The 15,833-nt window shown below is 29.9% G+C and overlaps 1 protein-coding gene across 1 annotated transcript in view; it reads left to right on the top strand.

The window, feature by feature from the left end:
* Positions 1 to 918, top strand: part of LOC146724534 (uncharacterized) — a 6,347-nt gene extending 5,429 nt beyond the window's left edge. The window contains exon 10 of the mRNA XM_085479679.1: positions 872 to 918. Within this exon, the coding sequence (XP_085335805.1) occupies positions 872 to 918 (47 nt within the window). The remainder of the gene's footprint in view (positions 1 to 871) is intronic.
* Positions 919 to 15,833: the final 14,915 nt, after the last annotated feature.

Here is a 15,833-nt window from a genome sequence, read left to right as displayed (position 1 = left end):
CCCCCCTTTTTCTTCAAATTAAAATGGAAAATCAAACCACCCCCGGGGGAAAAATGTCGATTTTTTTGGTAAAAAATCAAATTTCAACAACAAAAAGGGGAATACGCCAAAACAAATCATTAAAGTCAAAGCGGTTTTCCCATATTCTAAGCGGCCGTGCGTTTTGGATATGTCAAAATCACCACATTTCGGGGAGCCTCATAGACAAAAGGGGAACTTAGTTGCGCACCTAAAAACAAAATGGAAAATTTTTTTTAAAAGAGAAACACCACTAGGGTTAAAAAAAATCCGTGCAAAAAAAAGAGAAGAAAAATGATTTTTGAAGAGTGGCTTAAGCTTTTTTTTAAAAAAACAAATATTAAATTACTTTTTAAAGTGATTCTCTCCTTCCAAAGCAGGAACCTAAAACCCAAAGGAAAACGCCAAAGAGAAAATTTAAATTCGGTGATACAGGGGCTCCAAAAACCCCTCCTTTTCCGTTTTTAAACAAAACCCTTACGAATACCCACCCCAAACGAAAAAATCATAAAAAATATTTTGATTTGACAGCAAGGGGGGGAAAAAAAATTTGGAAAAAATGATTAGGATGTTTTCCTTGGAGTGGGTCTTTTTTTACAAACTCCTCTGGAAAAATTTGGATTGACGGTTTTTTAACGTAGAGGGTTACTTTGGAAAAATAAAAAATACCAAAAAAAACAATTTTTGGGGGGTAAAAAAAATTTTTGACCTAAATTTTACTTTGATACATAAAAAAAACCCCGACTTTTGGGACCCCTAGGGGGTCCCCGACACCAAAGGGAGCCGGGTTATGCAAGACGGGGGAACGTTCCCAAAAGCGTTGAAGGGGAAAATGTTTTTTTATTTCGTTTAGGTGGGAATAATGTGCCACCTCAGACTAATAACCAGATTGGGGAATAATTTTAACAACTATCATGAAAGACAAATCACGGGGGAAAAGGGGGAACCTAGCTTTTTTTTCCAAATTTTTAACTTAAAAAAATTAAAAACAAAAAACTGGATAATATTATTAAAGCGCGAAAGATAAAACTAAACCCATGCAACGAATTGGTTTTAAAATCAGTTGCAATAATGAACATCTTATGTGGGCCCAAAACAAAGAGGCAATTGCAACGCGAATGAAAAGAACATAAAAATAATTATTAGAGTTGGACTCAACGAAACATTCAGTAATTTCTTGAACCATAATAATGAAACATCATACTTTTAATTGGGACAATGTTAGATCATGGAACAACGAAAATAATTATTATAAAGACTCATTTCTGAGATGCTACATATCAAGGAACAAAAAATGGACTAAATTTAAACAAAGATACTGAGTTACTTAGCGAGTCGTATTTTGATATTTTGGATATATTAGCGAACAAGAAATAATAATAGGACAAATAGGACATTAAAGAGTAAAACATAGATATTAGATCATATATAAACACGCACGCTCTCCGATCAAGTAGAGTTTAAAATGAGCTGTCTTTCTGTATTGTTGGTTTGTTATGTGTCATCCTTAATAACTGTTAATAAGTAGCAAAATTGTCAAGAAGAACGATGATAGGTAAGCATACTACCAATTGTAGGGGATACATATTATAATTTGGACATACGTTGATCGGTAATTTTTTATTAATCGCAGCGCCTACGGAACGGGTTAATTTCTCGCATATTAACGATGAAACTATCCGAGATCTGAACAAAATCAGGGATCATATCGAGGCGAACATTGTTGGACAGGACGGATTGAAACACGCGTTAATTGCTCAAAAACTCTTGATTCTGAATAACTATAATTAAATTTCGATATTATGTGAATTGTAAGAATTTATATTTCAATAATTATACTGAAGAAGACCGCGTGCGGTCGAAACGTTTATAGAATGATTGTAATTTGCGTTAGTTTTAATATAATGACTGTAGTTTTATAATTTATACATGTAATAAATGGTAGTTGACTGAACATCTCGAATATTCAGCTCGATAAGTTGGCCTTATATTTATCACAAATTTATTTTTTCTAAATTTGGAATATGTTTTTAAATTTAATTAATTTTTTAAGTCTATGTTTAATAAATTTTTTAAGTCTGTATTCAAGAATTTTTATTCGTTTGATAAATACATGTATGTCTTTATTTTGATATGTTTAATATAATTAGAAAATTCATTATTAATTAGATATGTATAAACTATAAATTCATATATAATATTTGAAAATATATGTGAATATTTAAATTTTTATCTTCTCCTTCCTCTCTCCTTCAATCTCTTTAATATCAATAGGTGTATGTGTGTACACGCGCGCACATTTGTACGTATTTATTAATTATTGGATAGTTGAGAGTACTTAATTGATAAAAATTATGACAATAATAATCCTTTGTTTTTTTTTTCTTATTATTTACTCAGATTTTTTTGTCTATCTTATAAGATAAACACTTTAGAGATTGAATATTTCAAGTAAACTAATTGTAAGTAAATTTCACATTAATGCATATAGATGTTTAATCAATGAATGTACTATAATAAGTATACAAGACGAACAGTGAGTAAGTGAGTGAGAATGAGAGAGTGTGTGTGTGTGTGCGTGTGTGTGTGAGAAAGAGAGAGAGAGAGAGAGAGAGAGAGAGAGAGAGAGAGAGAGAGAGAGAGAGAGAGAGAGAGAGAGAGAGTTAGCCAACATAACCCCGCACGCTGCCGATATGGCGGAGCGCCACTATCGCCATCTGTTGTAAAACGTGCGAGATGGACAAAATTACCACTACATGCATCTTGCATGTGTTGTGTACGTGTGATATATGTGTGCGCATGTGTTGTATACGTGTGAATACGTGTAGCACGATACTACTATGTATGCGTGGTCGATGATGATAATGATGATGATAATGATGATAATGATGATAATGATGACGGGGACGTTTCTTAATAGAAATTTTACATATTTCGACTTTGCATTTATATATCTCTGCTTACAAATCACGTAGAGCAGAAATAAAGACACTTTTATTATATAATTCGAACTCAATCTATCGATTAAGTCTAGTATAAACTCGATTGCTTCAGCCATTATTGAGGATTCGAAATATTATAAAGACTCAAATGTCCGACTCGCGTTAAGATACACGGTGTCTCCGCTACGCCCTTAACTGGTCGCGAGACACTACCGTGTCTCTTGATATGGACAGCTAAAATTTAGCAATGGTAGTTAATTCTTTTTTCCCGGGTAGTAATTTCGGATTGAGATACATTTTCTGAAATAAATCTTAGTAGTATGCTAAGAAAATATTTGTGTTGGCGCATATTATTTAGTTACAGCGAAAAATTAATTCTCGGTGTAATTAACGTCATCCACGTTTGGCTCTTATAGCTTATTTATTCTTAATATACTTTCGTTTTTAGTATGTTAAAGCTTTTATGTTTTTATTTATTTAGAGTTGCAATATTATTTTTTTATACTATTAATACTTTTAAATTTGAACTAATAATCTACATATGTTAGTTTTTTAAAGATTTTTTTTTATTTTTAATGTTTTTTAATATTTAAATTTTGTTTTTTATGATAAATTATTAAATATTATTAGGCCCTGTGTAACGAGCACAAAAAATTTTTATTAATTCTTAGAAAAAATTTTTTTTAATTTGTCACGGTTACCCTATTCATTTAATTTTTAAAAAAATCAATAAGAGAATAAAAGTAGTAAATAATTTTAAGTTTAACAACAATGGAAAAAAGGAAATTATAGAAGGAAATGACAAAAACTTTTTTGTCATTCCTTATATTAATAACATCTCGGAAACAATGGCATCGACAATTAAGAAATCAGATTTTAGAGTAGGGTACCGTTGTCTCAATAATCTTAACAAATTCATCTGAGTCCATAAGGACAAAATTGCGCATGGTAACAATAATAATGTCGTCTACAAAATTAATTGTAAAGATTGTGAAGCCTCATACGTTGGGCAAACCAAAAGAAAATTACGTACTAGATTAAAGGAGCATATAAGTAACATCAAATTTGATTCTTCTAAGCATTCAGTGGTCTCGGAACATATTATCGATAAAAAGCATGCTTTTGATTGGGATAACGTCAAAATACTTGATATTGAATTTAACTACCACAAAAGACTTATCTCGGAGATGATACACATAAAAGAACAAAATCTTGGTATAAATAATAATACAGACACTGAATTGCTCAACAACGCTTATTTTGACATTCTAGAAGAAATAGGAAATCGTTAGACTTATTATAATATTTATGTTTTTTTTTACTTGACACCTATATATTCAACTTTTTAAACGACGCGACATCAGTCAAGTAATACATTCAGCAAAAATTGGAGTCATGGTCATATTTCTTTATTCGGACACAACTGTAAGCAACAATTAGCTAATTTTTTAATTTTTAATTCTTAATTTTTTACACATACATAAGTCAATTTTTAACTTTATATTTTAAAAAATTTTATAAATTCAGTTCATAACATCTTAAAAAACTTGGAAAGGATGGACAAGTTCATTGCCGGACTAACAGCCTTTCGCCGACCAACGAAGAGCGGTTGGTTTAGAGCAATTTCGAAGCGCCACTCTGAGTTATTAATAATAATTTTAAAATAATATAGATGAACCGAATTAGTTATATGATTTTGCACTCAGTGTGGACTGTTCGTGTCGAGCTATGCTTGATGATTTAAATTTAATGTCAATGTATTTCGCCTTTTAATCTTGACATCAGTTTTTAATTTACTTGACATTATATAGCGACTTAGTATTGGAATTTTTATTTTTATATTTATTTAATTATCATAACGATTACTGCGCACTGAAGAAGACCTAGTACAGGTCGAAACGTTTGGTTTTGTCAAATTTAAATAAATTTTTTCTAAGAACTAATAAAAATTTTTTGTGCTCGTTACACAGGGCCTAATAATATTTAATAATTTATCATTGTGTTTGTTTACATACGAGCTTAAGCACTGTTAGAGTTTAGTTGATTTTGTATGGTAATTGTTATTTTGTTTTTTATGTTTTCTTTATTTTATTTTATGATTTGCTTTATAATTTTATATTTTTACGTGGCAAGGGGGCGAGTAGATTTCAAGCCAAAGTCTTATCAAGAGACACGGTAGTGTCTTCGCGACCAGTTAAGGGCGTAGCGGAGACACCGTGTATCTTAACGCGAGTCGGACATTTGAGTCTTTATAATATTTCGAATCCTCAATAATGGCTGAAGCAATCGAGTTTATACTAGACTTAATCGATAGATGGAGTTCGAATTATATAATAAAAGTGTCTTCATTTCTGCTCTACGTGATTTGTAAGCAGAGATATATAAATGCAAAGTCGAAATATGAAAAATTTCTATTAAGAAACGTCCCCGTCATCATTATCATCATCATTATCATCATCATTATCATCATCGACCACGCATACATAGTAGTATCGTGCTACACGTATTCACACGTATACAACACATGCGCACACATATATCACACGTACACAACACATGCAAGATGCATGTAGTGGTAATTTTGTCCATCTCGCACGTTTTACAACAGATGGCGATAGTGGCGCTCCGCCATATCGGCAGCGTGCGGGGTTATGTTGGCTAACTCTCTCTCTCTCTCTCTCTCTCTCTCTCTCTCTCTCTCTCTCTCTCTCTCTCTTTCTCACACACACACGCACACACACACACACTCTCTCATTCTCACTCACTCACTCACTGTTCGTCTTGTGTACTTATTTAGTACATTCATGATCGGCAGCGTGCGGGGTTATGTTGGCTAACTCTCTCTCTCTCTCTCTCTCTCTCTCTCTCTCTCTCTCTCTCTTTTTCTCACACACACACGCACACACACACACTATCTCATTCTCACTCACTTACTCACTGTTCGTCTTGTGTACTTATTCAGTACATTCATGATTAAACATCTATATGCATTAATGTGAAATTTACTTACAATTAGTTTACTTGAAATATTCAATCTCTAAAGTGTTTATCTTATAAGATAGACAAAAAAATCTGAGTAAATAATAAGAAAAAAAACAAAAGGATTATTATTGTCATAATTTTTTATCAATTAAGTACTCTCAACTATCCAATAATTAAATAAATACGTACAAATGTGCGCGCGTGTACACACATACACATATTGATATTAAAGAGATTGAAGGAGAGGAAGGAGAAGATAAAAATTTAAATATTCACATATATTTTCAAATATTATATATGAATTTATAGTTTACATATCTAATTAATAATGAATTTCTAATTATATTAAACATATCAAAATAAAGACGTACATGTATTTATCAAATGAATAAAATTATTGAATACAGACTTAAAAAATTTATTAAACATAAACTTAAAAAATTAATTAATTAAACATATTCCAAATTTAGAAAAAATAAACTTTATTTATATATGCAACAGCTTTTTAAACTAAATTTTTAAATTTTATTTTATATTAGACAATTATCTCAATCAACATCTACGTCCACATTAGCTGCACTGCAGACTACCTCTACAGCCACATTATCTGCTCCGCGGATATAGCGTTATGCCAATACGATACATTACATGTACTTACTTACTTGCCTTTACTGTACCAACTCTTGTTCTTTCCACGTAATCATGTTTTTACAGTTATCGTTTGCTGTATATCTTCCAGCAAACTTTATTTCGTGTGAAGTGTATTTAATTAATTAAATTTCTGCGAAAGATTGAGAAGATGAAGGGATAATTCAAACTATGAAGACATGGTTACATGGAAAAGACAAGAGTTGATACAATAATAAAGACATACATGTATTTGTATCCTGCTGGCATAAGGTTATAGAAGTTGATTGAGATTGAAAAATAATAATAAAAATAATAAAAAAAATAAAGACACATGTATTTGTATCGTGCTGGCATAAAGTTATAAAAGTTGATTGAGATTGAAAAATAATAATAAAAATAATTAAAAAAAGGAAATATTCAATCATCATTTAAAAGCATATTTGAAATCTGTAGAATAAACAGTTTTTGCAAAAAATGTGGAGCATTAGAGCTCTAGTAAGTCTAAAAATAAATGTAAACATCAATTAATAATAACTGATGTTATATATATATATTATATATATAAACCAATTTGTTGCAATATTCACTATAAAAGGTTGTAAGGGTAAGATGGCTAAAAGTGAATAATTTAAAAGATAGTTAACATAATTTTACATAAACTGAAATATTTCATAGAATAAAATATTTGTAATATTTCGAAGTTTATGTAAGATTATGTAAAAATTATACCTTTACAACTTTTTATAGTAAATATTGCGAGGAATCGATTTATATGAGAAAAATTAAGGTAATTCTATTTTGAAAATATAAGTGACCTTTAAATAACCTTGAAAATCGCCGTTTAGGAAAAAGTCTGTGTCAACTTTTTCTTTTTCGAAATCCTGTACCTTTTATCTAAATTTAATAGAAAATGTATAAAAAATGCTCGACATTAGTACACACACACACACACACACATATGGGTAAATTTATATAAATAGGGTGCTTTAGGAGGAATGATCAGGATTCTAGGATATGATTGTACACATCATTTTAAGCAAAGAAGTTTAGATAAACATGTTTAATAATTGTTCTATTCCGGTCATAAAAATATACAAAAATGAATGATATAATCTCTAAAAACTCACCTTTAAAAAAAGGTAAAAAAAGGCGACCAGTTAAGGGCACGCCATTAACAAAAATTATCCATTGCAAACCCATGTAGAATCCTATCCTATTGCAAACCCATGTAGAATCCTATAAAAAATTAATCATTGCAAACCCATGTAGAATCCTAGGCAAAATTAACCATTGCAAACTCATGTAGAATTGTATTAAAAATGATCCATTGCAAACTTATGTAGAATCCTACATTGCAAACCCATGTACAATAGAATTGTATGAAAAATTATCGATTATAAATTCATGTACAATTGTAAGAAAAGTAATGAAATAAAAAAAAATTGCGCCAAGTAAAAGTAGAAACTTGTACCAGTGGAAAATTAAAGTTGCAGACATATATAGAGTCGTATAATGAATCAGTAAAAATTTAAATTTGCAAATGTAGAATCGTACCATAAAAAAACTTATCTTTTAAAAAAAAAGATAAACAAGATGCCAAGTCCATGCGCCATGTAAAAAAGAAATAAAAAAATTTTAGTTTCAAAAACTGGGAGCGCTGCTAAATAATATTCTAACAATATTAAAATTAAATTGTTACTTTTAAACTCATTACAGTTAAAATATGTTTTGTGTTTAAATTAATTAATGTTACTTTAAGGTGCATTGTAATTTTGAAACTTAGCAGCGCGCCCAGTTTTTTTAACTAAAATTTTTTTATTTCTTTTTTACATGGCTCATGGACTTGGCATCTTGTTTATCTTTTTTTTTAAAAGATAAGTTTTTTTATGGTACGATTCTACATTTGCAAATTTAAATTTTTACTGATTCATTATACGACTCTATATATGTCTGCAACTTTAATTTTCCACTGGTACAAGTTTCTACTTTCACTTGGCGCAATTTTTTTTTATTTCATTACTTTTGTTACGATTTTACATGAATTTATAATCGATAATTTTTCATACAATTCTATTGTACATGGGTTTGCAATGTAGGATTCTACATAAGTTTGCAATGGATCATTTTTAATACAATTCTACATGAGTTTGCAATGGTTAATTTTGCCTAGGATTCTACATGGGTTTGCAATAGGATAGGATTCTACATGGGTTTGCAATGGATAATTTTTGTTAATGGCGTGCCCTTAACTGGTCGCCTTTTTTTACCTTTTTTTAAAGGTGAGTTTTTAGAGTACTTACTTACTTATCTATACTTCTATCTATATCTAGACTAATATACATATAAAGAAGTAAAGTTTGTTTGTTTTATTGTTTGGGATAATTTGAGAAATTAATAAATGTCTTACTGGTGTATATCCTCTTGAGTAACATAGCTATGCGTACAATTGTCTTGCAACTTCTAAAAATGTACGCGTCATAAAAAAATGGGTTCTTTACGTTTTATATTTTCCAATAATATAATAATTTAACGTAAAACCTACACGACCAATTTTGATAAAATCTTCACCATTACATTTGTATGAATATAGTATGAATTATTTACGGTACAACGTTACATTATAAAATTGTTGGAAAAATATAAAGCGTAACAATTTTTTTTGTATAATACGCGCACATTTTTAGAAGTTTGCAATACGATTGCATGTAGCCTACGTTACTCAGAAAGATCTAAGCTATCCACCAGTAAAAGATTTTTTCTTTATATTTGTTGCATGAAAATTCATCATGAATAATATAGATAATATATTTTATTTTCCCGATGTAGTAAACTTACTTATCTTTTTACAATACGTTTGCAGTATCATTAAAATTATCTTACTATTATTTAAAGATTGACAATATACAAAACGTTGATCGAATATTTACAAGTTATACTTGTCAATTTATTTATTGCATTAACTACATCGAAACAATATTTGTCGCAATTTTTAATTTAAATTTGACAAATTAAAGTAGCTTCAAAAAATTATACATATAATAAATGATTATCTACTTTGTAAAAATTTATCTATATTCGAACCTTATATACAAATATTGAATATATTTTCCGTATTTTCTTTATTTTCTCCGTATAAAGATTGTAAATATAAATACTTTCTTTATTTTAACTGCAACGGAGTGTAATACCAAAAACTAATCAAATCTAAGAAATTTAGTCGAATTGCTGAATTCTTTATGTAAAATGCGCACATGGTAAATTATTAATATAAACAAAAAAGAAATAATGAATAAATGCATCAATCGTTAAGAAAAAATAATGTATAGATAATTAAGTCATAATTGAAAAGAAAATTTATATTATCAGTATACATCTCTGACATGTAATTTGTAAATAACATTTTTTTCGTAAATTAATTATAATAATTACAAATTATATTTTAAATGCCACCTGATTGCAATATTGTATATATATATATATATATATATATATAACTGTGAGTTAGAAAATATATTAAATATAATAAAATTTCTACATATTGTAAATAAGGTTATAACTTGAATTGTAATATTTGTAAAAAAATGATTAAATGTAACGTTAACTGTATTATAAAATGTGAGTAAAAGTAAATAAAAGCAATATTTCTTAATAGATATTATCTAAAATCGCAAAAATTCATTACTCTATACAAAAATATATACACACAAAAAGAATTACGGTTGATTGGTCTCTCCATGTCCAAAAATATCCAACGAACTTATTATAAGTATCGAATCTTCTACGTTATTTCTAAAACTTTTTTTAAATATACTTTTTTAAATATTTTTTATATATACTTTTAATACCTTTTAATGTTTTTTTAAATACTTTTTTTTAGATATTTATATTTATTAATTTTTGTATAAAATTTTTAAGTAAGTAATATATCATTTAAAGTAATCGATATAGAAAATTAGAATTTTTTAGAATAAATTGAATGCATAGAAAACTACTAAATGTTGAAATGGAAGATGGGCACAATAAATTACGTTCTCAATCAAACAGTTTCAAGGCCAATAATATACACAGCTATTGTTCTTTATATGTCCCACTTTAGCGCAACCAGACGCAGCAAACATTAGACACCGCGACTTCAAAATTTTAGACGCTAGCGAATAAAAAATGTGAAAAAGTTTTTATCAGCGAATACGCTGGCGAATTAAGAAGCTGGCTCAAAGTGAATAAAAGCAGCATCGTGTAATGCACCCTTTACACGCCGCGATTTCACAATTTTAGACGCTAGCGAATAAAAAACGAGCATCTAGAAAAAAGTTTTTATCAGCGGATTCGCTGACAAATTAAGAAATTTACTCAAAGTGAATAAAAGCAGCATCGTGTAAAGCACACTTTAAGTGTAGATCAGAATGTATCAAAAAATGAATTTTCGGGAAACTGACCTGAGTTATACAATCTTCCTGATCCTTCGAAGAGGACGTGAGAGCCGTCCTCATTAGCATAACTTTGTTTTGAATAATTTGCTTTGTTTGCGATTTTGGGTGTCCACCCTATGGTCTGAATTATACGCAATCTAGGATGGTTTAGCAAATTTAGTTGAGTGCACCAAAAGGTATTTCATTTAAAGGTCTAATTTCCGTAGTTATCATTATTGGGGCGAAACTATTTCGTTACTTTTCTTGTCGTTGCTTGTTGCTGTCATAAAAAACTTTTAATACACGACATAATTCTACGCATTGCAATATCTTCAATAACTTTTTAAAGAAAATATGCCGACTTTTTCAAAATTTTATATGTCGTATATCTATATCCCAAATCTAAACAATTTTATAATAAAAAATCCAAAATTTAATGAAATATACTTACTCAATAAAAGTAGTAAACATTGTATATGTACAATGATTACAATAAGACATAAAATTAATATGGCAGATAAAGATTGCATAGCCATGTTGCCCCAGTTGGCTAGTAATCTTCTTTCTTGCATAACCTTTGTTAACAAAAGTCAATGCTTCGTTTATTGGACTTTATTAAAATATTTTTATCATACTAATCTAAGAACTACATTACTTGAAATGGACACCAAAAAAAGGTTGAACGTAATGAGATTAATAATTGCCAGTTGGTCGACAACAAATTTTCTCAAATATATAATAATGAACACTTCTTCTCCGACCAAACTGGCAAAATTTTATTAATTTACTTCATCCACGTTTCGAACCATGATTTAAATCCTTAGCAGTAATTGGCGAATGTAGTTTTAAAATTTTTGGAAGTAAGCCAGTATGTGGAAGGACGTGATGTCCTTGACACAATGTCACACTCGCTTACTTCTTAAAATTAAAACTACATTTCGCAAATTTCAAATAAAAATCCACTTGCTGGGACCTAAATCATGTTTAAATGTTTGTAAGGTTGAATTAATAAAATTTTTGCAGTTTGGGTCGGTGGTTTATTATTTTATTTTTAATTCATCCTGGCGATTCTTCAGGCACATATTTATCAATTATTAGTAAATCTTTACTTAACGTATTACGTTTCCTGGTAGAATTACAAATTACTACTTTATTATGCCTTACAGAACAAATGGTGCAGGCTTTCACTCAGTGTTCCATCGAGGAATATACTTATAAATATAGAAGCCCAATTAAGTGACACCCTATTATATATAAGTAATCCATACACAACATTTTTATCCATATTTTTTTTAAACTTATTAGATTAAAATTGTTAACATATTTAACAAATAGAGCCTTTAAAAATTAGAACCTTACAAAGGAACCTCTTACCGCTTCATTACTTTCTCTCACAGTGCCTGCGTTTTCAAAATAATACTGGACCATTTGAGATTTGATGACATGTCTCCTGGACATCGATTATTCTGACGATGAGTTATCCAGTAATAAATATAATGCAGCGTACAACTTATAAAAATTATTCTATTGAATCACCTGTGACAGTACCTAATGTGTATTAGATAACTTATTTCCATTAATTTAATAAATAAGTCGTGGAGTAGTAATAATGCCAAATAATTCCAAATAGTACAATTAATGTATAGTGATAGATATCCGAACTTTCAAATCAAAATGTTACAACTTTATTACGAGTAGACATGGCCTTCTTTTGCGGTTTGCAGATAATCGAAATTATTAAAGTAGGTCATTAAGGTTTTTGGCTCAAGTAACTACACTTAGATCAAAGAGATGATGTTTTGATATTTTTTATAATTACATAAATGACATGCATGAGCTAAATTAAATTATTATAAAATAAAACTAGAAAGAAAATATAAAAATACTGTATACATATAAATACTGTGTTAAAACACGTTAAATAAATTGTTCTTATTGTGTTTTTCTGAATCAAAATATCTTTTTAAATACCAAAGATTTTTTGCATAAAAAGAAACTACTAATATTGAAATAGGATTCGTAACCATAAATTGCGTTCTCAATCAAACAGTTTTTAAACGGCCAATAATATACACAGCAGCTATTGTTTTTTATATGTTCCAATTGAATATAACAATTTAGCATTTCAAGTATACGTTTAACACATATAGGTACATGTAAATTTAATATAAAAACTAAATTATTATAAAGACAAACTTATTTAAACAATTTAAGAGAACCGGGCTTGTAAGACTCACAGTTACATATATAGTATTTCTATATATATATATATTATATATGTATATATATACGAGGCAGTGCCCGATCGTACTTTAGCCTCATCGCCCAATGGTGCCAGTATCGCAAGAGAGTTTACTATCGTGTATACATTTTCGTGGACGCCTACTGTCAAAATTTCAGCCGAATCGGAACTCGTAGTTTGGTTTTTTGACCGCGTGTGGAAAGCGGGCGTGTCCGGATTTTTTAGAAAAAAATGTAAAAAGATCATATCTTCGCTGATTTCGATTCTTGTTTGGAAGGGAAATCGCGCAGCGAAATCAAAGATTCTTCATTTCGACATTTTGATTGTTGCTGCGCGATTTTTCTTTGCCAAAAACAAAATCGAATCACCGACCGATATTGCTCTTTTTCCATTTTTCTAAAATCCGCGGACACTCCCGCTTCCACACCACACACATATATATATAGATATAGTATATAGAGTAATATATATAACTGTAATTCTTACAAAAACACGTTTCTATTAAATGTGAAAATATTTGTCTAATAATTTTAGTTTTTATATTAATTTCATGTACATATAGTGTTAACGATACTTGAAATGGATAAATTGTAATATCAATTTTGAAAGCTTAAAAACAATAATGCTGTGTAGATTATTGGCCTTGAAACTGTTTTTGTTGGAACGCAATTTATTGTACAAAACTCCCTAGTTCAATCTTTAGTGTGTTTTTCTACGCATTTGCAATTAAAGTCCTAAAAAGTTCTAATTTTCCATATCGCTTACTTTAAATATAATAATTTCTTAAAAATTTACACAAAAATTAAAATAAATATAAATATTGAGACCAGTTTTTAGACAGCAAAGAGATAGTTGAGATAAGTGGTATAAAAAATTGATATACATACAATGCATGTTTATCATGTAAACAGAAGATATATGGAATTGAATAACAAGAATTATTAATATAATCCATACATAATTTTAAAAATCGCCAATAGAACCTACGCGCAAAAACATTAATCTTCGGACTGTATCTCTTGGTTTAATATTACTAGTTCCATATAGAATTAATCTTGAACTATAGGAGAAAAATAGCCGAAAATATAGGGTCCGAAAGAGAGTCGCTGAAGGGTAGCGGGAATCGAACCCGCTTCTTTCACTGTCTGTGCGACTGCCTTTTTACCACTAAGCTATATTCAGAGACCCGCCTTCAATCCTATATTTTCCATTTTGCCCGTTTAGTGGATGTTATTAAATAACGCCATGATTAGGCCCAGGCGTAAATAAATGAAGGAATATTAATGTTCCATATGTAGTTGAGATTGGATTTAATATATGGAATTTTAATTACTCTCAAACCAAGAATACACTGTTCCGAAGGAATAATTTTTCGCGCTTTGACTCTTTAGTCGATTTAAATTCATGTATTATTATTTTAGATAATATTGATAGCGAACCTATATTTCTTAAAATCATTAATATTACAATTCATACAAAACCTTTGTATCAACATATGTTTACGTTAAGTTTAAATATTTCATTTACAATTAAATTTAAATGTTTAACAATAAACATCAATCCTTTGAATATCTGACGTAAAATTGAATTTTTACTTTTTTTATATCATTATTTTTCATAAATAGTTACCGAGTATAAAATAATATATCACAAGACAACTATTGTCTGAAGTGTATATAACTTTAATTAATCGCGGGTCTAATATCCGTTCTGTCTTTCTGCGCTAGAAGTTGAACATGTCCACGTAACTCCTTGTAAGGGAAAACTGAGCGATTTTAGCAGCAGCATCAAAACGTTTCATGTAAAGAGGTAGCGATAAATACTAAGGCATACCACTAATTTGGTACGAATGCGCATTGTGCGAGACAAATTTTTGCCAAAACGCTTGCAACTTTTTCTTTTATCAGCAACGTGTAAATAATTATCTAAGCGACTTTGTCAGTCAGAAATTCGTTTTTGCAGAAGCAAAAAGCTTGCGATAAAAAACGTCGCGACAAGCGTCAAAATTCACATTGTGTAGAGCACCCTTAAAGAATGCTCTTATAAAAGGTTTGCCAAGCGTTTTGACAAAAGTTTGTTTCGCACATGCACAGGATACCGAATTATTCCGCTAATCGCCTGGTTATTTCATTTGCTTACCATTTTTTACATGAGCGTTTTTTTTCGCTGGCTGCTAAAATCGCCCCGTTATTCGCTTGACGAGAGCGTTAAAGTTGGAATGTTCAACTTAGCGCAGCAGACGCAGCGAACATTAGCGCGGCCGCCGCGAATTTCAAATTTAGACGCTAGCGAATCAAAAGATGGTGGTCTAGAAAAAGTTTTTATCAGCGGAATACGCTGGCGATTACGAAGCTGGCTCGCAAAGCGCATAAAAGCACATCCGTGTATGCACCCTTTAACACGGCGCGATTTCAGACATTTTAGGCGGCTAGCGAATAAAAAACGAGCATCTATAAAAAAGTTTTTATCAGCGAATTCGCTGCAAATTAAGAAATTGCTCAAAGCGAATAAAAGCAGCATCGTGTTAAAGCACACTTTAAGTGAGATCAAGAGTGTATAAAGAAATGAATTTTTCGGGAAACTGACCTGAGTATACAATCTTCCTGATCC

The sequence above is a fragment of the Nylanderia fulva genome, unplaced genomic scaffold (genome assembly GCF_048542155.1).
Source record: "Nylanderia fulva isolate GAGA-0341 unplaced genomic scaffold, ASM4854215v1 Scaffold127, whole genome shotgun sequence".
Lineage (NCBI taxonomy): Eukaryota > Metazoa > Arthropoda > Insecta > Hymenoptera > Formicidae > Nylanderia > Nylanderia fulva.
The sequence above is the reverse complement of the archived record's forward strand: the minus strand, read 5'-3'. Positions and strand labels throughout refer to the sequence as shown.